This window comes from Oryza brachyantha, chromosome 3 (genome assembly GCF_000231095.2).
Source record: "Oryza brachyantha chromosome 3, ObraRS2, whole genome shotgun sequence".
Taxonomy (NCBI): Eukaryota; Viridiplantae; Streptophyta; class Magnoliopsida; order Poales; family Poaceae; genus Oryza; species Oryza brachyantha.
Genome location: NC_023165.2, coordinates 4,534,188 through 4,555,723, shown reverse-complemented (window position 1 = coordinate 4,555,723; position 21,536 = coordinate 4,534,188). Strand labels below are relative to the sequence as shown.

The following is a 21,536-nucleotide window of genomic DNA, read 5'->3' as shown; positions in this document are numbered from 1 at the left end:
GTTGTGAGGTTGAGAGAAAGCAGGAGTAAATGTGTCATCCATGGTTGTCTGTGTGCGTACACAAAAGTCGAAGTTGAGACCCACAAGCTTTCATTGCCTGTGCACGGGTAAACCAACCGCCCAAAATACTTGCAATCGAACGTTCTAGCCATGGATCTCGTCGATCATCAAGTGAATCTCTGGGTCAGGTTCAGCTGGGGGCTCGGTTTTAACTTATACGGCTTAGTTTTCCCTGATGCTCTCTCGTGATCCAGCATCGAAATGCTTGGGCATACAAACGGCCAAAAACTCTCTTGGTGAGTTGGTAGGAGATATCACCACTGAAGAAACTTAACCGAAGGGCCCAAGCTGTTGCTGTCGTGATATCATCCATCGTGTTGCTGTTCCTTGATGAGCGAAAAAAAGGAATGTAATTCCCTCTTCCCTTTTGTTGCCATTCCAGCCTTCTTTACTTGGGTAAACATATATACTTGACGTGATGTTTTTCATTTCTTATACGAAAGCGTACTCACAGTAGACTTCTCTTTCAGTGTTTTTCTTTTTAAATAATACTAGTGGTTGATTTAAACTATACTCTGGGTTCATGCGGATGAGATTCAAAATTGTTGTGTATTGCGCGGATGAGATTCAAAATTGATGCTGTAGTATTACAAAACCGGCCATACCGCCAAAGGATAATCCACTGTGCGTATACAACAGACGCAGCAGACGAATTTGTAAATTGTAACTCCAATCATACTTGTACAGATCATTCAAAGAAAATTTTAATAACGAAGAATGTGACCCATATAAATCTTGTACCGACAACAGAAGTTAAACGCAAGTTCAGAGTTCGCTCCTGGTACGTACTAACATGTTGTCCATATGTATTCTCTTCATTCGATAATTGACGCAAATAAAAATACTCCGCATTTAGCAATATGCAATGTAAAAAACAGTTCGAAGCTTCTTAGTTCGTAGTTCATTCATATCACCGCATTGCTTCTCTAATCAACGAGAATAATTGCAGGAACATCCAAAACACGCTACAAAAGAAAATGCTCGACACAGAAGCAGCATAAGAATACTTGTATACATGGCTTCACCCCTACTACAGTCTACAGTACTACACCAACTTGTCACCAGTTGACCACTCATAGACGAATTGAAATACTCGTACACTTGTAGTAAACTTCTAGGGCAACATCCAGAAAACGAGAAAAGAAACTTATAAGGAAACCGGCCATCAAGGCAAGAACAACGAAACATACAGGAGATGAGCATGAGCTGACAGGAGGAATCTTCCCTCTCAATCCCTTGCATGGGTCGCTCATGACCAATAAAGCCGGCGATGGGATGGAGACGGCAGTGTCCTACGCCTGGCTTCTTTCTTCAAATGAAATAGGGAAAAAAGGTTAAATGGTATTTCAATGAAACAAACTATTCATCCTCAATTAGGCATGATCACGTTAAAAATAAATGACGCTTTTATTAAATATGAGCACTTTAGTAGTTAGAACTAGTTCATCCCCCCCCCCCCCCCCCCCCCCCCAAGTCTTCTGCAGAAGATAATTCTCAAAGTCTAATTTTGATTCTGATAACTATGCAAATTTCTTCTAAGCAATAAGATCCAACACCCAATCATATAGTTGCATACCAAATTTTGTGAGGTGGAGACAAAACAGTGCATGAACAATCGCCCGGGCACCTATAGGCCTTTTACTCCTCTCATATGTCTTGTAAAACATCATAGGTTCTTCATTCCGTGTTACAGTGTTCCAACGTTCTAATCAGAAGCAAGCCAGCAATATCCTGCAATCAACCGTTATCAGAAATTGATATACTACAAATTTAAGCCTTCAATGAGAAAAGAACTTGAAATTTAAGTAGTAGAATAAATGCTTGCGGAAAAACAAGGATATTTTAAGGAATAAATTATGCACTTGGACCAAACTAACATAAAATGGTAAAAGGTACTCAGGGGAATAGGCGGACAAAAAAAAAAGATACCTGAGGGAATATATTTATCTGTGTGTTTTCTTCCCTTTAAAAGCATCAAATGAGAGTGCTTTCCCCCAAAGAGAATGTATGTTTTGTTCATACAAGAGGTTGCAGTGAAGGCTAAAATTTTTGTGCTCAACTTTACGAAACATTAGTTTCGTAAAGTTGCATATGGAATTTTAAGAATAGGGTTTAACTTTATGAAACTTTAATGTTAATAAAATACAATTGAAACTGGTTAAAGATCGGAACAGCTTACCCTGACAATTGACTGTACTGACATTAGCAATAAAAATGGGTGAAGTACCTGAGCTTCAGGGCTCTCCTGTAGCATTATTAACGCTTGCAAAACATGTCCAGGAGCTCCAGAGGCTGGAACAAGTGAACTTTCGTGGTTATCCTCACGCTCAGATGGTTCTGATTGAATAAGATCGATCCTGAGATGGTTCTGAATTAACAAGACTCTTATGTTTCCGAATGAATAAGAGATCCTGAGATGGTTCTGAAATCTGAATGAATCAATTCCTACGGTAAATCCCTTTTCCATTATAAGGGAGCTTATGTACAAGAAAATGTACAAGAAGAAAGAGAATATACACATATGGTTAAAGTAGCCCTTCAAGCCATGATGTCCATAAAGGTTTTTCTACCTTTTTGCCCTAAACACGTATAGGGCAAAATCCTCTTTAATGTGGCATTTCCAGATCTTGAGATGGTTCTGAATGAAGAAGGCCCTGAGATAGTTCAAGTGCGGTGCCCTAGCAACTTTTCTAGGATCATCATGGTCGCTGGATGAGAGATGCGTCTTAGAAATATCCAATTGAGCAACATGAGATTCAGTCTTAACACTGTTTATGAGAAAATAAGTCAACAATTTGTTGTAAAATAACAAAAAAAAACATTCAGGAGCGACAGTGTATAAAACCTAAATGTAGAAGAAAAATATTAAAAACACCCAAACAATCCAAATATATTTAAGTACATCATAAATTATGGTATGGACAACATCAAAATAATTCATTCATGGTCAGAACATATCATTTAGACAATGCAAAACATCACTAGTGGGAAAGGTAAAAACACTTTAAACATTTTTTAAATAAACACGATTGAATAGAAAAAAGCACATCATCATGCAAGAACCTATAGTTTTTTCTTCCGAAAAAAAAAGAACAAAAGAATTACACTGTAGCACAAATAAGAATTTGTGGTTCATCACCTCATCAATAGCTAATAGATGGAATTAACTTTCGTTTTTCAACTGCAAAAGTACTATCATCCGCTGGATATCATGAATGTCCAACTTACATTACTATGAACCAAAGATGAATACCCAATACATACCTCGTTAAAACTAATGGAAATCCCAACCATGCTGATGGAATCACACAAGCACATACGACAGGCAAAGGCAATGAAAATTTCAAGCAGAGAAGTGTTTGATCATGCAAAATTATGTTTTACAAGGTTGATTAAAACATATACATCAGTTGAAGATGGACCATATTGCCAAGATGTGCTTTGCAATATCGTAGAAGATATATGTTTTACTAAGTATAGTCATCAATAATTTTCAACTTTTATCTGCTGAAGATGGATGGTAGGTAGAATTTTTATCTGCTCAAGAACTTCCCCATAATTTTATATTTTTCTGTAGAAGCTCCACCATTTTACGTTGGAGGAAATTTAGAAGCTAAGCTAGGATGCAAATCACTGCAGGTATTATTTTTACATTTAACGTAGCTTGCTGTTAAATAAATGCATTTACTTTGGACTGTTGAAAGTTACAATTATAAAGTTCTAATGGCAAAAGAAAGGACATACCGACTTATTTTTTTTGTTCATGATGCTCATCGTTGTAGCCAAGCACTTGAATTTTCTAGAATTATGACTAAAGCCTAATGATGCCACATGCCCACATCCCAGGGCAGCAAAAAATCTATAGTGGGGATTGCAAAGCAGCATGGGTTTGCCTTTTCTGTCTCTTGATAAGCCCTTCCATCAAAGTTATATATGTTGAACTGTCAACAGACAACCCCTTTTCCATCATCTCATCTAAAAAAGCCTTAGCTTCTTTCAATTGTCCACCAGTACATAGCTCATTTAGGCGTTCAGTGTATGTCTCCTCAACATTATCTTGTGCCTTACCACTGGATTCTTCCTCAAGTTTACCCTCATGTTCCTTCGCAACATCTGCTTCGACCACAGAAGATGGCTTCAACAGAGGAGAAGCAAAACTTTGAGATAATTTTCCACTATCAACTAACTTATGTAGCATATTCTGAGCTTCTTCTGATCTTCCTGCCTCAGAAAGTGCAGATAACACAACATTATAAGTAAATGCATCAGGCTGCAATCCTCTGACCTCCATGTCAGCAAAGAAGCGCAAAGCAGTATCAACATCTCCATCTTTGCACATAGATTGAATTAGGGTATTGTAAGTGATAACATCAACCTTCTTCCCTTTCTCTACCCATGATTCAAAGAGTTTCAATGCTTTATCTAGCTTCCCATGCAGACAAAGGCCATTCATCAAAGTGTTGCAGGTAACAACATCTGGCTTGAAGGAATTCTCAACCATCTTGTTGTGGAACAGAAAGGCATTTTCTAAGTCCCCTTCCTTGCAGTATGCATGAATGATGATATTGTACGTGGTCTCGTCAGGGACCAAACCCTTCTCCATGAGCTCATTTAACTTGTCAATTGCCTCTTTCAGCCTTTCCATCCTACAAAGCCCCTTAATCAACGTGTTGTAAGTTGAAATGCTTGGTCTCAACTTCCTCTCAGTCATTTCATCCCATAGACGCAGAGCGGGCTCCGGACTGTACTCCTTAAAGTAGGCAGCCATTACAGTGCCATAGCTGACTTCATCAGGCACCAAACCCCGCTGCGGTGGTGAATGCAAGAGCTTCTCAGCATCTTCGTAACGCTTCATCTTGCATAGGTTATACAGCACGGTGTTAAGTGTGAAGGTGTCCATTTTGACTCCCTTTCTCACCATCTCATCCATCAATGCGAATGCTTTTGCGACATTGCCAACCTTACAGTACGCATCAATCAACGTATTGTATGTGATTACATCTGGCGCCAACCCTTCCTCTGCAATCTTCTCCAGCTGCCCCAACGCCTCCTCTAATTTACCTTCCTTGCAAAGACCCTTCACAACAATGTTATGTGTGACCAAAGTCAGCTTCACCCCCTTTTGAGACATTTCCTCAAGCAGCCTCAATGCATCTGATGAGCACCGCCACTTGAAACAGGCATCAACAAGCGTATTGTAAGTTACTACATCAGGGAACACAGCGCTGAGTCGCTCCATCTCATCCTTCAACCGGAATGCCTCGTCTAACTTCCCCACCTGGCACAGCCCCGCGGCGAGCACATTGTACGTCCTCAGGTCGGGCTCGAACCCGAAGGCTGTCATGGACTCCACGACCTTGGTCGCCTGCTTAATCCACCCAAGCCTGGCATACGCCGACACGAGGGTATTGTACGTTGCCCGCGTGGGAGCGATCCCGTCCCTCTTCATCCTCGCCAGCAGTGCCCGGGCCTCGCCGAGCATGCCCTTCCGGCAGTGCGCGTTGAGAAGCGTGTTGTAGGTGACGGCATCGGGGGAGAGGCCGAACCCCTGCATGGTGGAGAGCGTGGTGAGGGCGTCGGCGAGGGTGCCCTTGGAGCAGTGCGTGTGGACGAGGAGGTTGAAGGTGTAGTGGTTGGGGTGGAGGCGGAGCGCAATGAGGGATCGGAAGACTTCGAGGGAGGCCCGTGGCGAGGTGGAGGGACTGCGCGCAAGCGCGGAGAGGACGGCGTTGGCAGCCTGGAGGGAAGGGCGGACGCCACCGCGGCGGCGGAGTGAGTGGAGGAGCTGGGCGGCGTGGTGGGGGAGGCGTAGGCGGGCGTAGGCGGAGAGCGCGGCATCGGCGAGGGAGTTCGTGGGGAGGTGCGCGAGGAGGTGGCGGTGGAGGTGGCGAAGCGGGTCGAGCGGGACGAACGAGAGGAGGAGCGGGAGGAGGCGGCGGTAGGGGAGGACGGGGAGGAGCGGGACGAGGGAGGGGAGGCAGGAGGGCGGCGAGAGGAAGTTGCGATAGGCGACGAGAAGGTCCGGCGAGGCTAGGCCCGGGTGGGAGGCGGCGAGGGACAGCACGCGCGGGTGGTGGGAGGCGGCGAGGCGCGGGAGGTAGGGGGCGAGGAGGGCGGGGATGGGCGGCGGCTCCGGCAAGCGGGACGCCGACACAAGCGCGTTCGCCACCTCGGCGACGAGCGTGGAGTCGGAATCAGAGTCTGGCGCCGCCGCCGCGGCGGACGGCGGGGTGTCCATGGCGAGGAGGCGGCGATGTGACGGCGCGGCAAAAGGTTGGGGAGGACTGGAGGAGGGAAGCAGAGAACTGGTGTGCAAGGGAGGCCTCGGCGTGGGCCGTGAGAAGGCCCGATGCCGAGGAACTGTACACTAGTGCAGTTACAGGCTGCGATCCAATATCCATGGGCTGAATTGGATAGCATCGCTGAAGCTGCTACGGGCAGTCTGGCAGAGTTGCCTTTCATCAACCTCTAAATTTCAGACAAACTTAAAAAATGTTTTACTTCTTGGATGCGTTTGCAAATAATGCATACGCTACTTCCATCTCACAAAATCTCCTGGAATGCTACAATAAAAAACCGTCTACCAAAAAAAAGGCCCATCGAGACGAATGCCAGACATCCAGAACTAAACTCAGCCAGTGCAAAGGTTACAATACAGGAGGGGAAGAGGTCACTGCCGACGGTGACACCAGAAATTAGCATAGATACTCGTACTGGCATGCATGATGCATCATCACTTCCGTTGCTCCCAAGCCTTTTCTTCCTGCACGGAGAAAATAAACAAGAACGATTCAATGTATGTTTGCATAATCTGTATAGAAGGGTTGTTCAAACATCAATTGATTGTCATATAAAAAGCCCACCAAACTACTAAGACGAATGCATTACAGTATGCACTTATATTAGAACTTACTTTCATTTGTCTAGCAATTGAAGGAAGCCATTTCTCTCCCCTAACTTTCTTCAGTTCCCGCACCCTTTCTTCCTCCCTCTTGGCTGCTGCCTTCACTGCGGCTTCTTTCGCTTCCAATCTAGCCGACGATCTTTCCAATGCTTCCTTTGCGGAAGCAAGTATGTCATTGCCATCAACAGTGACAGATTTAAGCATATGCCTGAACTGAAACCATGGTCAACAGAACAATAGTAGTATAAGTAAAACAAAAAACTCCAAGCAGGGTCATAATTACTATGGTAACAGGTATCCAACCTTCTTAGATTTCTCATCGACATCTGTTCCAGGCAGGATTCTTGGTCTCTTCAGTTGCACATGGTATTTATCTGAATATATACACTATGTTTGAGTATGTTTTTCTAACACAAGACATCCTACCCATTGATACTGTTGAAAGTAATTTTCTTAGCCACTTACCCATGGCATCCATCCTGATGCCAGGTGGAGCTTTTTTAAATAATTTTATCCCTCCATCTGTTTCCATGGGGTCAGCCAAGTTTGAACAAGGAGTTTTGACTATTTCAAGGTTCCTCTCTAACATGTCATCCAACATATTCCTTACCTGAAACAAACCATTTGGAGATTGCAAAGTTACAACACAGCATGAAACTTCACAACCATAAAGAAGGAAAAGAATGTCTGCAGACACAACTGAATAAAGGGCAAAGAGAATATTACAGTAGTAAGTTCACCATAATGAAATGTTGACACTATAGTGTAGTTACAGATCTACAGCTCGAAATCAGTGGCAACACTGTCACGGCATCTTACAATTTCTCACTAGGTTTGCCTATTTGGTGAACACTAGGTTTGCCTATTTGGTTCACCACTCAATTATGCATAAAAAAGAATCATGCAAGAGAGCAATGTATACGTATAATTGCATAGGATATATGAAAAAAAATCCACCACCTTAACCTAAATAACCATGCTTCAGTTGCTGACTAAAGTTGATAACTTTTCCACTCAACACTCGCAACAAAATAAGATGATGGTCATGAGATAAAATTGACAGAGTATCTCAACTGCTTTTGAAGGCATCAACCCCAGTTCTCTTTCGTTTCCATTCAATTTTCCTTGATTATTATCCTTTTATATTCTTGTCCAGTTGTCCTCCATGCTCTTGGGATTGGAACCAATATACAACAAGCCATTTTGTCAGCTGGGATTGTTGATCACACACAGAATTCACTCAAGCTATCAACCAAAAACATGAGTGATGAAACGAGGATTTTGGTTCTGCAAACTTGTTGCAGCTTTCTGTTCTTCTGTTCTCTTCCTTTTATTCTGAGCAAAAACAAATCATGGCCATAGTATCCTCGCACGCCACAATCCTTTATGACATGTGTCATCCCACATGCTAAATTATGCCACACGTGACATGGATAAACTTAGCTCCGAGCCTTTGACGTGGATGTGCACACCTCAAGCTGCATGACGCATATTGCAGCTATTCAGCCATCTCTGAAAAACTGAATGGCAAGTAACAGAGGATTCTAAAGAACAACTCTAAGGACTCAAGAGCAAAGTTTAAACAGGACACAATAACACATTTAACGCTAGGAGGAACCTTTTCAGTTATACTGGCACTACATTTGTCTTTTCATTGAGAATCTCCCTAAATGGAGAAGGATACCAACCATCGGTAGTTATTGCTGCTAGAACTATGAAGTGATCATAATTAAATTGATGAATCATGTTACTCATGTATGTGCTCTCCTCGGTAGTAATGGTTAGTATTTCACTCGAACTAACATTGCGAGGAAATTCATATGCATTACTACTGCACTATTCCAAAATATCCAAATCAATCATAAATTCCTACAAAGAACAAATAATCGAGTGCGACAAAAGCTGATCACAACATCCATAAGTGAATGTGTTAAACTGTTAGGAACGCCGAATTAACACAAATCAGTAGGCTCTCTGAGCCTGAACTAAGTATTCTTAAGTCCAAGCATAAAATAGTAATACTAGGAAGTATTCGCAGGAGTAGGAAGGAACGGAAAGCAGCAAACAATAATAATCAAAAAATAACCTTGATCTGGTAAAGCTTAAGCCCAGGCGCTTGCGCCTTCCCCTCCTGCGATGGCTGCTGCTCCTCCCCGTGGCTTGCCTCGCCGCCGCTTCCTGAGGAGGCCTTCGCCGCGCCGTTGGACACTGGCACGCCGAATCCCACAGCGGCGATGGATTTGATGGCGGCCTTCCAGGCGGCGTCCCCGTCATCGTCGCTGCTGCTGCTCCCGCCGCTCGCCGTCGGGCTCCTTCCGCCGCCGCCCCCCATTTGCGCTGCCTCGAGTCCATTGCGGTGCGTGGTATTGCGCTCTATTTTTGGGCCGGACATGGCCCATGGCTCTTCCATCTGGGCCGGGCCGAGCTGAAACTATTCCTGGGCTGAGCCGACCTCGTTTGGCGGCGGCTCGAGCCGAGCTGCCGGTGAATCGACCGCTTCTTCCTTCTCTCTCTCCGACCCATCCGACTCGAACACTCCCCGCTGTCAAATCTCCCCTCCCTCTCGCCGCCGGCGAAAGGCAACCACCGGCAGCAGCAGCACCACCGGCTGGAGGCGCGATCTTGTAGGCTCAGCGGAGATGGGGAAGAAGCAGCACAGCAAGGACCGGATGTTCATAACGCGGACGGAGTGGGCGACGGAGTGGGGCGGTGCCAAGCAGAAGGAGGCCGGCACGCCCTTCAAGCGCCTTCCCTTCTACTGCTGCGCGTAATTACCCCACTTTCCCCTTTCTCTACTGTTTTGGAACTAGCTGGAATGGAGATTTGCCTCGTTCTGTCTATTCCGCTAGTCATTACTATATGGTTAGGGTTTTGGTGGAGCTTGAGCTTGTAGCTTTTCTTATTTACTAGTACATAAACTTAATTGCTGCGCTTTCTACTGATCTTGTAATTGATATTTTACCAGTTAAATCAGTTGCTAATTTTTTTGTGGTCAATTTCTGTCCTTGTAAATCTCTCATGATATCTAGCCTTTAGATTATGTAGATGAGCTTAGTTTAATATTGTGTTTGTAACCGAAATATCATATGTTAGCTTGTATCCACTCTCCTCTGATTATAGCTATTTTCTTGGGTGTTTTAGGCTTACGTTTTTACCATTTGAGGATGCGGTGTGTACTGCAGATGGAAGTGTCTTCGATCTGATGTAAGTGAGCCAAAGTTCATTGTTCTTCTTTGCATAGGATTTTGTTAGAAGATGTCAGGAATGGATCCTTATTATGCTGCTTCAAAATGTAGGAGCATAATTCCATACATTAAGAAGTTTGGTAAGCATCCAGTAACAGGAGCACCACTCAAGCAGGAAGATCTAATTCCTTTAACATTCCACAAGAACTCAGATGGTAAGTGTCAGAGTATGTTGAATCGAATGTCACAGGATGTGTACTCTTCTTATCTCTCATATACTCCATATATTGTTTTTTCTTGCAGGAGAGTTCCAGTGCCCTGTTTTGAATAAAGTTTTTACAGAGTTCACACATATAGTTGCTGTAAAAACTACTGGGAATGTCTTCTGTTATGAGGTGGGGTTCAGTGGAGCCTTTTCAAGTGGTCAATATGCTAAGGTACTTTTTAGCTCATGCATTCCGTTGCATAAATGTAGGCAATCCAAGAACTTAACATCAAGCCAAAGAATTGGAAAGAGTTGATAACTGATGAGCCCTTCACTCGAAATGACTTGATAACTATTCAGGTAACATTTTGGGAGCACCTACTTTACTCAATGCCAATCTGTTCACATTTATCCCTGTAATCTAATTATATCCTGTTTTGACCTTTTGTAGAATCCAAATGCAGTTGATAGCAAGATCCTAGGGGAATTTGACCATGTCAAGAACGGCCTCAAACTTGAAGACGAAGGTGTTTGACTATGGCCCTTGTTTTCCCTGTTTCTTTTTTTTTGTATCTCTTTTCCTATTTAACTTGCGTACTCTATTTGCGTGACTATGCTCAGAGTTACAACGAATGAAAGATGATCCAACCTACAACATAAACATTTCTGGTGATCTTAAGCAAATGATAAAGGAACTTGGAACTGAAAAGGGAAAGCTGGCTTTTTTGCATGGTGGGGGAGGGCAAAAAGCTCAAAAAGAAAGAGCTGCTGCACTTGCTGCTACTTTAGCAAAAAAGGAGAAGGATGACTCAAAATCTGGCAAAGAACCTAAACCCCATCAGTCTTTCAGTATTGTAGATGCTGCTTCTGCTTCCGTTCATGGCAGAAGCGCAGCTGCAGCAAAGGCTGCTACTGCTGAGAAAACAGCTGCTAGAATCGCAATGCACATGGCAGGAGATCGAGCTCCTGTAAATGCTAAACTGGTATATTCTCATATCATCTTCATGTATTGTGTATGATTTTTGTTACAAACTCAATGGGTTTTGTCTTATGAAGATGATTTGATGATTTCAGGTTAAAAGTCGTTACACTACGGGAGCAGCTTCACGTTCTTTCACATCAACTGCCTACGATCCTGTCACCAAAAATGAATTTGAGTATGTTAAAATTGAAAAGAATCCAAAAAAGAAGGGATATGTTCAGTTGCATACCACCCATGGTGATTTAAATCTGGAGCTTCATTGTGATATAACACCTCGTACATGTGAAAATTTCCTGACACATTGTGAAAATGGTTATTATAATGGTCTTATCTTCCATCGTAGTATCAGGTATGTTCTGATGACATTAGACCTTTTTCACCTAGTCATTTGTTTTATGTATATCTATATTGTACCTGTTTAATCATTCCTTTTACAGAAATTTCATGATTCAAGGTGGTGATCCAACTGGCACAGGAAGTGGAGGGGAGTCCATATGGGGTAAACCTTTCAAGGATGAACTGAATTCAAAACTTGTACATTCAGGAAGAGGTGTTGTAAGCATGGCTAATTCTGGCCCTCATACCAATGGGTCCCAATTTTTCATCTTGTACAAGTCCGCACCACATTTAAATTTCAAACACACCGTATTTGGCATGGTGGTTGGTGGCTTGACCACTCTTTCAGCTATGGAAAAGGTTCCTGTTGATGATGATGACCGACCATTGGTTAGTGCTATTGTCATTTTTTAATTCCATCAGCATTTTTTAACTCAGTTTTAAACATGAATTAGCATAAATTTATTGCAAAACAATCATGGCTATGAAATATTTATCCATTAACTTCTGTGAAATTGCAATGTGCCGTGTTTTCCACATTATTTTTCATATTCATTTTTGTTACAGCTGTGATTTCTGTACTGAGTTGTGCCGTGCTGTACTGAACTGTACTGCATATGGCAATCCTCTTTTTTAGATTATGCAGAACCTTTTTGAACATAGGGTTCTTATTTCTTCCTTAATCTACAGGAGGAAATAAAGATACTAAAAATAAGTGTGTTTGTGAATCCTTACACGGAACCGGACGAAGAAGAAGAAGAAAAGGCAAAGGAGGAGGAGAAGAAAAAGGATGAGGACTATGTATGTTGCCATTATCTCGTTTCAATAATGAAATTATGATCACGGACTTGTTGCATCTGTTTATTTCCAATTATTTTCCATTAATTCAGGATAAGGTAGGATCATGGTATAGCAATCCAGGCACTGGTGTTGCTGGTTCAACCAGTTCTGGCGGTGGAGTTGGCAAGTACCTAAAAGCTCGGACAGCTGGCTCTGCTGACGTGGTTGGAAATTCCATTGCTGCAGATGATTCAAACAAGAAAAGAAAAGCAGATGTGTCTAATGTAGAGTTTAAAGATTTCTCTGGGTGGTAAAAGCCTGATGTATACGAATCTCCCTTTCTCATGAGAAACAGCAAGTGCATACTTCAGTAACTATGGGGCATGATCTCCTTCAGTGTTCTGCTATGGGTTTATACTGTCTACGATGCACAAGGTCTACTATTAAATTTACCTCTATATAAGCAGGTTTGAGTAGAGTGACCTGATCCGCTGGTAGGATTAGTGTTTTATTACTAGATTCTTCTGCTATCGACTTGCTACATGGTACCTTATCAAATCAAAGCCTTTACAATTTAGAGTTACAGCAGCTGGCATCTGTATTAATTTCATATACTGTTTTGTTGTGGGTATCTAAAAGAGTGTTTTCTCAATTTTACCTTGTTTTCTCTGCAGGGTTGCATATTGAGCTGTAAGAGGGATAACTGGGAAATTTGACTGGTTAAATAACTGGAGTTCATGCTTCCATCAAGGCCATATTTGGATATGGAGTTGTCAACTTAATTCCTTTGCTTTGGCAGAACTGCTGTTTTCTACCGATAATATTTATACAAAATTCACTGAAGTTGATTTTTATCAATAGACAAATGAACTCACGAGGCACGATGGACTCGCGATCGCTTGATATTGCAACTCAACAAAGTTTATCTTTGAACAAATGGATTCACCAGTCACGAATCTATTACTAATGGGAGTATGAAACAACAAACGGAATGATATTAGAACTGAACAAATAGACTCACGATCACTTAATAGTCAAAGATCATGGCATTGTTGACATGCAATGCATATCCGCCTGGCCTATCGGGTGAACACAATTAGGAGGATTCATTTCTACAGTCAACGACTTGTTGTTCTGAGAAGGAAAAATAAAATAAGTGCAAGCTGGTTAAAAACTGGTGACAAAAAACTAATGTCGTCAGCAACAAACAACCATCCTATCCTACCAGGTACTTTATTATATAATCATGGTAACTGGCCTACGCGCGCTTAAGTAAGACTACCATAATCGAAGCAATAGCCAAGACGACAAAGGCTGAGGGGGCAGTGGCAAAATCTTTCTGGGAGTACATGGTCATAATCTTCACCTTCCCCTTGCTCTGGCCCTCGTTCGAGGTTGCAACTAGATCCTGCATAATGCTTGAAAGGTTCGTCACCATCTCAGACACCAGTGCCTTCATTTTCTCCACGTAGTCCATGAAAGCTTCTCCGGCACTGGCCGTGGCAGGCTCGCTGCCGTTTTGCGCGTAGCCTGACTCACCAGTGCCTTCCACCTCATCTTCGCTGAGCTCTGAAGGAGGGGAAGTTGAAAGAGAACACATCAGGTCATGTTACGAAATTTCTACTAGTCAATTTGATGACCAAATAGGCTTGGGCTCGTAGGCTAACTTACTCGTCTCGTATGTCTTGTAATACTTCATAACTTTTTCGTTCCTCATTACAGCGTTCCAAACGTTCGTATCACAAGCAAGTGAGGCAACAACGTCCTGCAATCAACAATCATCTGAAAACTGCTCTGCTACAACTTTATAACTTTGGGCCGACCAGGCAAAAAACAACTTTATAACTTTAAGCCTTCGAGCAGAAAAGAACTTCAAATTTTGAAATTAGAATCTATGCTTCCAGTACAAGAATATTTTAAGGAATAACATTTGTGCTTGAACAAACAAACATAATAAGATGGGAAAGGGTACTGCAGGGAATATGAAGGCTAGATTTTTTGTGCTCGATGTCAATTTAAGTTGGACAAGAAATTTCGAGAATAGGGATCACATTTCACCCAAAAAAACATAATCTTTTAGTGTTAAAATGAGACAATGTAATCCTCGTTGACACTAGCAAAAGATTGGTAGCAACTTGCATTGACAGTTGACTCGATTGACATTGGCAAAATAAGAAGTTTGAGGGAAGTACCTGCGTTTCAGGGCTCTCATGTAGCATTGTGAAGGCTTGCACAACACGTTCAGAAGCTCCAGAGGAAGCAAGTGAACTGTCATGTTTATCCTCATGCTCACAAGTTTTTGAATAAGATTGATCCGGAGATAATTCTGAATGAACAAGAACCAGAGGTGTTTCCAGGTGAACAAGATCCTGAGATGTTCCTAACTGAACAAGACCCTGGGTATCTGAATGAACAAGACCCTGTGATTCCGGATGAACAACATCCTGAAGTACAGTGACCTGAGCAACCTTTTTAGGGACATCAGGGTCACCATATGAGAGAGATTCCGATTGAGCAACATGAGATTCAGTCTTAGCACTGTTTGAGAGAAAATAAGTCATCAATTTGTTGTAAAGCAACAAAGTAAACAGCGGTGAAAAGAGCAGTAAAGCATACAACCTAAATGTAGAAGTAAAATAATAAAATAAAATTAATACAAAAATTGGAATAGTTTTATAGTTTGAACAACTTTAAGACAATCCGTCTACATACTGTTACTCCCCCGTCCCAAATTATATGGTGCAGTTTGACTTGCACTGTCTTCAACATCAAACTTCAAACTTTGATTGTCAACTCTCTCAAAGTATATTATTATCTGTAGTGAAATCAACATCACATGAAAGTACATGGGGTGATTGTTTGGTTTTTCATGTAAAAAGCCAAATAACATATTTGGAAACAAAAAATATTTGTGAATAAAAATTTTATAAATGTATTTTTAGCGATCTAAAAGTCAATGCTAAAAAATAAACATTAATAAAAAAATCAAAAATCAACTCTAAATTTATGTTGAAAATTCAAATTTTGGTTTATAAGCATAAGAGAAGCAAAAAGATAGGGTTGATGCAGATACGAGTCTAGCTATTTGTTTCACTAAACCTATATATTGTTAGACTGATTGATGAAGTTTGGATTTTAGAATGCGTGCTCCTTATAATTTGGGATGGACGGAGTAAAAAAAATTCAGGCATACTTCCTATACATGTATAGAGAGATTCATTGCCCGAACTTGCTGATTCTCCAATGCGAATTTAGAAGCACTAGTGGGAAAAGAGCATTCTTGCATTTGCAAATTTAGAAGCACTAAATGGAAAGGAGCATTCAAAAAATTTAGTAACACGAACAAATGGCGAAGAGACATATCATGTTGCAACAATTTATGTTATATTTCTAAACAAGAGCGGAAAAAAAAACACGTGCAGTGCCAGTGTAGTGCTAACTAAGAGCAACTCCAACATATTAGCAATATCCATATGTAAATTTGCCTAGTATGGAGATCTGTAAAAAGGTAAAAATGTTTGTAAACAGGTGGATAATCCAACAACCTATCCAAAATCAGGACTATGTATGTTTGAATCAATTCCACATCATCACTTGTGGGCCCACGGTGATTAACAATAACAGAATTCAACCACCGTCAGAACCGGTTCTGTGCGGCTGTGAGCATGGTCCCACGGCATGATCTGCTATCGCTGTGCGAGGGAAGGGGGGGAAAGGCAAGCACCTCTCGCTCTGGATAGATGCCGAACGGAAAAAAGTTTTAACCGAGCAGGATACCGAGCGAGGCAAAATAGCTATTCTGTTAGATGCATGTTTTTGGACATTTTGTATAAATTTAGCTATCCAAATACGTATACACAATCTGTTAGAGTTGCTCTAACATTGAACCAGAAATAAGAATCTGCGGTTCGTCACTTCATCAATGGCCAATAGATGCAAATACTAATTTAACTGCAAAAGAAACAATCGTCCGCTAGATGTCATTGTATAACGAGTAAACTTATCCTCGCATCAAGAAAATGTCCAGTAACTCTGTAGCTATATGAACTATTGATCACTGCGCAATGCACTGTTATTACACAAGTACTGTGTAACACAGTACACGAGGATGTCCCAACAATAATCATGAGTGATGCGATCACCAATCACACGAACACACTATATACGAAAAGGTTTTAAAGCGTGAAAGCAAGGTGTGCAAGTGCAACGTTACGCACAGCTGGAAGGCTTCCTTGAGGTCGAGGGTGGCGGCCATGGCCTCCTCGTGTGTGGGCACCGGGCCGAACACCTCGCGGTCGAGGATGACCCAGTCGTCGACCACCGCGAAGGTGGACGCCGCCTTGCGGCCCTCGCCCGCCCCCGCCCCCGCCGGGGCGGGCTGCGGCGCCGAGGACACCGGGAGGACGGCGCGGCGCACGGCCGCGGAGCGGTAGCCCCCAATCATGGCGGCCTTCGCCGCCGCGCGGATGGATCCCCCTCCCATGGCTCCGCGTCGAATCGATCGCCGCCCCGGTGAAACGAAGCGATTAGATGGAAGCGGGAGTCCGTTGGAATAAGGAGTGCTACTATAGCGCGGGACGTCTCGTCAACCCTCTCCCGATGGATCCGCGTAGCGTAAGGTAGATCAGGGCCGTCCAGCGTGAAACGGACGGACGAGATCGCACGGTGTCCAGGCGGCTCGATGATTATGTTAGCTGCGCGAAATTAGTTCGGGACGTTAATCTAGTGGATATAAATATATCTCTCTTTCGACGACACCCCGGTGTAACATAATTTTGAAAGATATCTGATGCTCCCTCCGTTTGAGGGGTAATTTGGAGCGTATGCACGAGGTGTCTAAAATTGAATTTTATAAATTAGAAAAAGAACCGTCCATGTTTTTTATGACGTCGTTGACTTTTATATTTACGTTTGATCATTTATCTTATTTTAAAAATATTTAATTATTAATTATTTTATTATAATTTGATTTATTTTTATATGAACTCTATGTATGACTTGTAATTTTGCATATTTAAATAAAATCTTTGAATAAAACAAACGGTTAAACGTAGATCTAAAAATTAACGGCATCAGGAGTATCTTCAACGATTCCCAACTAATTACTAATATTCAAGGGCATTTGTTTTTATTCAATTTATATCGTACATGTGATGCTACATAAACATCACATATGCACATCATATGAAGATCAGATCAACGTGCCGAGCAAACGCCACATTAGTTAAAACCTTTGCCCATACTGCCAACAAAGCTAATCAAAGTTTACTCTGTACTGATATTACAGGTTAGAGGATGATCTAGATCGATCTGTACTTATGTAGTGATTTTGCAAGTTAGGGAGGCAAAGTGGATTGTTTCCACTCGAATAATATGTAGGCGATTGGGCCGTGATCATCATCGCCTCTTGGCCCAGGTGGTCAAGGAAAAAAAAAGGTGCATCACCCTGCAGCTACCACAACACCAAATCATCGTTAACTACCACCGCTAATCCATCTCGGAATCCTGCTGCGAATTCCGCTATTCCAGGTAGCAAATACCGGATTACCGGACTGGATCCAGGGTTTGGTTGGGGGCGTTGAACCAATCACGCACGCCCAAATCAGAAAAGGAAAAAGTAAAAAAAAAAAAAGAGAAACAAAAAACAAAAACAAAACGGCGAGCTAGCACGCGAGGCCGTATATGATTGGTGGATCGCCAGGCAATAATACCTACCAGGAACCCCTCCTCTCTCCCTATCTCGTCTCTTCCTCCTCGCGCCGTCGCTCTCGCCCGCCTCGCTGTCGCGCTCGCGCCTCCCAATCCGCGCTGCCTCCGTCTCCCGTCGAATAAAGTAAACGCGGGGAGGCCGCCACGCCGCCGAGGCTCCCGTCGCCGTCCGCACCCGGCGACTGGCGCCGCACAGGGTCCCCCCCCCCCCCCCCCCCCCCCGCTTCTTCGTCTCGGAGGCGAAGGGGAGGAGCTCGGAGCGGTCGCCGCCATGGGGTTCTGGGAGGCTTTTCTCAACTGGCTCCGCAGGTACGCTGCTTGCTCCTGACTGGGCGGCGCTGGTTCCTGGTTTTGATCTGCTGTGCATTGACGGGGGAGGGGATCGATCGGGGTAGGGGATCTGGGGGTTATGGGGTCGTTTAGGATTAGATAGTATTGTTGGATTGGATGATTTTTGCGGTACGCGAAGGAGTATGGTATTGAGATAATTTTCGTTTTTGCAACGTTGACTAACAGGAGATGTTTTTAATGGGTGAATACACGTATACCCACGTTTATTCCCGATCTATTGCATAGGGGAAATTTGGCTTCTTGTGGTCCTTTTCTGTTTTCCAAGCTCTGATTTTGGGATTTTTCCAACTTGCAAGTATATTGTGGGAACATTGTATGTCAGAAGCTTTTTATCTGTTGAACAACGTATATGCCAATCAAAATCACGCATCAAAAACTGTATTAATTCAAATGTGGCAGTCAAAATTTCAGTAGATAAGTTGACACGGAATTCACAAAGATTGATTTTGCATATAAACGAGGTTTTAATCCACTCTTGATTTTGGACCTGAATATTCACATTACAAAGTTCTTTGGCTTCAATTATTGTAGAATTAGGAATCAGGACAATTATTGGCAATGCTTGTGCTGAATTTCAATAATTTTGGTATGAAAAAATGTTGCCAGTAGGCTATGATTTGTTTCACTTCTACCTACCTGGCAGCCAAGCGAGCTTCCAGCACATGAACTGGTTGCGTAGTGAAGTACTTCATAGAAAAATATATATAAGCGATTATGAATAAACAGAGTTTGTTAGTAATATTTTTGTCTTTATGGAGATCAAATAATATATTCTTTTTTGTGGTACCCCGTTGCTTATTTGAAGCAATACCTTTATGACACGTGTTCCAACTTCCAGGAAAATATACAAGCGATACGTATAGGTTGTGTTCTTTTGTTGATGAAAGATGGAAGATTATTTGATTTTTTTTATAGTTATTTAGTGATATAAATAATAAAATTAATTACTAGAAAGTTGAATATCTACTCTAAAATGGTGAGATGATAAACTTTTATATAGAAAGTTTTCACAAAAAAACACCGTTTAACATTTCGGGAAGCGTGCACGTAAAAATAATCTACACAGTAGCTGTGCAAGCTAACGCAGACTAGTTTGTTACTAATATTGTTTTATCTTCATGTAGATACAATGATATATTCTTTTTTGTGCAGCCTTTTTTTCAAGCAAGAGATGGAGCTTTCCTTGATAGGGCTTCAAAATGCAGGGAAAACTTCACTTGTGAATGTCATTGCTGTATGTATCAGTTTCTTAATAATTATTCACTTGCTGAGTTATAATGATTTTTACTGAATTATAATGATTTATCATGTATTACCATGTATTCTGCAGACAGGAGGCTTTAGTGAGGACATGATTCCTACTGTAGGATTCAATATGAGAAAGGTGACCAAAGGCAATGTCACAATAAAATTGTGGGATCTTGGAGGACAGCCAAGATTCCGGAGCATGTGGGAGAGATACTGTCGTGCTGTTTCTGCAATTGTGTAAGTTCCTTTACTGTCTAATTTTAAGTATGTGCGGCAGGAATTGCAGTATACTCACTGGTTGTCAATTGTCATGCTTAGTTGTTTATTAGGTGCGCATTCCAATCATTTTCATGTCATTTTGATTTGACCGTTGCTGAAATTTAGTCAATTTCATCAATAGAACTAAACAGCATAGAAAAATATAGCTTCGTATTGTATCCACACATTTGCTGGTTTTAATGCTGACCCTAGACAGATTTGGTGAATCATGGGATTTGTGCATATCCTATGTTTTTAGTTTAAGCTCTTCATTTCTCAACTAAATTGTTGTAGAAAGACTTATTTTAAGGTTCATGCTGCACTTCTCTTCCTCTTGACTCGCTGTAGTTGTCTTTGTGCAACGATAAATCATAACTCAGAAGTGTAGTTTGCCTTTATGTATTGGATATTGTACGAAAAAGATTGTGCTTTCAGTTATGTGGTCTTACATTTAAAATTGTGCTTTATTGTTGATACTTCTGATGCCTTGTGTATCCGTTTTTCGCTTTCAATTATTTTGTTCACTTGGTTCATGTTCTAATGTAACTGGACTTCCCCTTAAAACCGGTTCACTATTATTGTTGTTTATTCTTGCTGGAGTTTATAATTGACTTTACAAACTATGGGGAATGAAATCTCTGTATTATTGGGATTCCTGCAGGTATGTTGTTGATGCAGCAGATAGAGAGAACATGGCCATTGCCAAAAGCGAGCTCCATGATCTTCTGAACAAACCTTCTTTGACTGGGATTCCATTACTAGTCATTGGCAATAAAATTGACAAACCTGAAGCTTTCCCTAAGCAAAGCTTCACAGAAGTGATGTCAGTACACGACAAACTTATTACAAACTCTTGTACATATCTTTGTCTAACAAGTTACATGTGGCACTGCAGGGGCCTAAAGACGCTCACCGACAGAGAGGTGGCCTGCTTCATGATATCATGCAAGAACTCGACAAACATTGATTCTGTCATCGACTGGCTTGTGAAGCACTCGAAAAAGAAGAATTGATCTAAATCCTTAGCTTTCAAAGTACTGCAGGTTCTACTTTTTTGCATGTTGCGTAGCAATTGGCCTGTAAATTATGCGAGAGGTCTTGATCAGGGAGGTTGTGTTCATAATTTTGTAACCTGCTTTGGCATTATATTGGCAGACTGCATCTGGTATTGTTCACGCATGTGCTTCCTTCCAACTTACAAGAGGTTCCATCCTCGTTGCATATTTGCTTGGTAAATTCATGTGTGATTTTATGGATCGCATTGTTTACGTTGACCAAATTAAAAGGGGATGAAATGTTGATAAATTGATGTTGCAATCAATCGAAAATGATGGTGTTGCCCCCAAAATTAAGCTGGAGGGTTGCAGTCTTTTAGCTATGTTTAGATTTTATTTATTGATCGATGTATATTATTTATATATATATGGTTTAGAATTCGTTAGCATCCCGTATAAATATAGTACATGCTAGAAAATACTCTGGACGGTTACATAATCCAATTAGCCACATGAAAAATGA

The 21,536-nt window shown here is 41.9% G+C and overlaps 5 protein-coding genes across 8 annotated transcripts; 2 read left to right on the top strand and 3 right to left on the bottom strand.

The window, feature by feature from the left end:
• Positions 1 to 895: 895 nt before the first annotated feature.
• On the bottom strand, positions 896 to 6,418 carry LOC102708222 (pentatricopeptide repeat-containing protein At2g16880-like). 4 transcript variants are annotated; one of them, XM_015834860.2, is made up of 5 exons: positions 3,805 to 6,418; positions 2,578 to 2,828; positions 2,288 to 2,489; positions 1,637 to 1,791; positions 896 to 1,369 (listed from the first exon to the last, which is right to left on the bottom strand). In XM_015834860.2, exon 1 carries the CDS (start codon positions 6,296 to 6,298, stop codon positions 3,920 to 3,922), a length of 2,379 nt encoding a protein of 792 aa, XP_015690346.2. In that variant the 5' UTR covers positions 6,299 to 6,418; the 3' UTR covers positions 896 to 1,369; positions 1,637 to 1,791; positions 2,288 to 2,489; positions 2,578 to 2,828; positions 3,805 to 3,919. The 4 variants fall into 4 exon arrangements, with proteins under 4 accessions (XP_015690346.2, XP_006649581.2, XP_015690347.2 ...); XM_006649518.3 differs by having other exon boundaries at positions 2,288 to 2,828; XM_015834861.2 differs by having other exon boundaries at positions 896 to 1,365; positions 2,288 to 2,828.
• A 67-nt stretch (positions 6,419 to 6,485) lies between these two features.
• Positions 6,486 to 9,307, bottom strand: LOC102707941. The gene is made up of 5 exons (XM_040521670.1): positions 9,051 to 9,307; positions 7,430 to 7,574; positions 7,268 to 7,338; positions 6,974 to 7,177; positions 6,486 to 6,823 (listed from the first exon to the last, which is right to left on the bottom strand). The coding sequence occupies exons 1-5, from the start codon at positions 9,294 to 9,296 to the stop codon at positions 6,794 to 6,796; spliced, it is 696 nt and encodes a 231-aa protein (XP_040377604.1). The 5' UTR covers positions 9,297 to 9,307; the 3' UTR covers positions 6,486 to 6,793.
• Positions 9,308 to 9,480: 173 nt separating this feature from the next.
• On the top strand, positions 9,481 to 13,107 carry LOC102707656 (peptidyl-prolyl cis-trans isomerase CYP65). The gene is made up of 11 exons (XM_015835462.2): positions 9,481 to 9,731; positions 10,106 to 10,168; positions 10,261 to 10,364; positions 10,453 to 10,544; positions 10,625 to 10,714; positions 10,806 to 10,881; positions 10,976 to 11,337; positions 11,429 to 11,685; positions 11,774 to 12,062; positions 12,363 to 12,473; positions 12,563 to 13,107. The coding sequence occupies exons 1-11, from the start codon at positions 9,604 to 9,606 to the stop codon at positions 12,764 to 12,766; spliced, it is 1,776 nt and encodes a 591-aa protein (XP_015690948.1). The 5' UTR covers positions 9,481 to 9,603; the 3' UTR covers positions 12,767 to 13,107.
• Positions 13,108 to 13,391: 284 nt separating this feature from the next.
• LOC102707381 lies at positions 13,392 to 16,969 on the bottom strand. Its single transcript, XM_006649515.3, has 4 exons — positions 16,670 to 16,969; positions 14,645 to 14,990; positions 14,124 to 14,217; positions 13,392 to 14,021 (listed from the first exon to the last, which is right to left on the bottom strand). The coding sequence occupies exons 1-4, from the start codon at positions 16,933 to 16,935 to the stop codon at positions 13,711 to 13,713; spliced, it is 1,017 nt and encodes a 338-aa protein (XP_006649578.1). The 5' UTR covers positions 16,936 to 16,969; the 3' UTR covers positions 13,392 to 13,710.
• A 1,393-nt stretch (positions 16,970 to 18,362) lies between these two features.
• LOC102707101 (ADP-ribosylation factor-like protein 8a) lies at positions 18,363 to 21,323 on the top strand. Its single transcript, XM_006649514.3, has 5 exons — positions 18,363 to 18,470; positions 19,665 to 19,746; positions 19,843 to 19,997; positions 20,680 to 20,841; positions 20,914 to 21,323. Exons 1-5 carry the CDS (start codon positions 18,433 to 18,435, stop codon positions 21,029 to 21,031), a joined length of 555 nt encoding a protein of 184 aa, XP_006649577.1. The 5' UTR covers positions 18,363 to 18,432; the 3' UTR covers positions 21,032 to 21,323.
• Positions 21,324 to 21,536: the final 213 nt, after the last annotated feature.

Excerpts from the sequence above, each read along its gene's own strand:
- LOC102708222 (XM_006649518.3), bottom strand. The coding sequence starts at position 6,298 with ATGGACACCCCGCCGTCCGCCGCGGCGGCGGCGCCAGACTCTGATTCC.
- LOC102707941 (XM_040521670.1), bottom strand. The coding sequence starts at position 9,296 with ATGGGGGGCGGCGGCGGAAGGAGCCCGACGGCGAGCGGCGGGAGCAGC. Across the intron at positions 7,178-7,267 it reads TCGATGAGAAATCTAAGAAG|TTCAGGCATATGCTTAAATC; the intron begins GTTGGATACCTG and ends CCATGGTTTCAG. Across the intron at positions 6,824-6,973 it reads CAATTGCTAGACAAATGAAA|GAAGAAAAGGCTTGGGAGCA; the intron begins GTAAGTTCTAAT and ends TTCTCCGTGCAG.
- LOC102707656 (XM_015835462.2), top strand. The coding sequence starts at position 9,604 with ATGGGGAAGAAGCAGCACAGCAAGGACCGGATGTTCATAACGCGGACG. Across the intron at positions 10,365-10,452 it reads ATTCCACAAGAACTCAGATG|GAGAGTTCCAGTGCCCTGTT; the intron begins GTAAGTGTCAGA and ends TTTTTCTTGCAG. Across the intron at positions 10,545-10,624 it reads GGAATGTCTTCTGTTATGAG|GCAATCCAAGAACTTAACAT; the intron begins GTGGGGTTCAGT and ends GCATAAATGTAG.
- LOC102707381 (XM_006649515.3), bottom strand. The coding sequence starts at position 16,935 with ATGGGAGGGGGATCCATCCGCGCGGCGGCGAAGGCCGCCATGATTGGG. Across the intron at positions 14,991-16,669 it reads CTCAAGGAAGCCTTCCAGCT|TGCTAAGACTGAATCTCATG; the intron begins GTGCGTAACGTT and ends TCTCTCAAACAG. Across the intron at positions 14,218-14,644 it reads ATGAGAGCCCTGAAACGCAG|GACGTTGTTGCCTCACTTGC; the intron begins GTACTTCCCTCA and ends TGTTGATTGCAG.
- LOC102707101 (XM_006649514.3), top strand. The coding sequence starts at position 18,433 with ATGGGGTTCTGGGAGGCTTTTCTCAACTGGCTCCGCAG. Across the intron at positions 19,998-20,679 it reads CGTGCTGTTTCTGCAATTGT|GTATGTTGTTGATGCAGCAG; the intron begins GTAAGTTCCTTT and ends GGATTCCTGCAG. Across the intron at positions 20,842-20,913 it reads CAAAGCTTCACAGAAGTGAT|GGGCCTAAAGACGCTCACCG; the intron begins GTCAGTACACGA and ends GTGGCACTGCAG.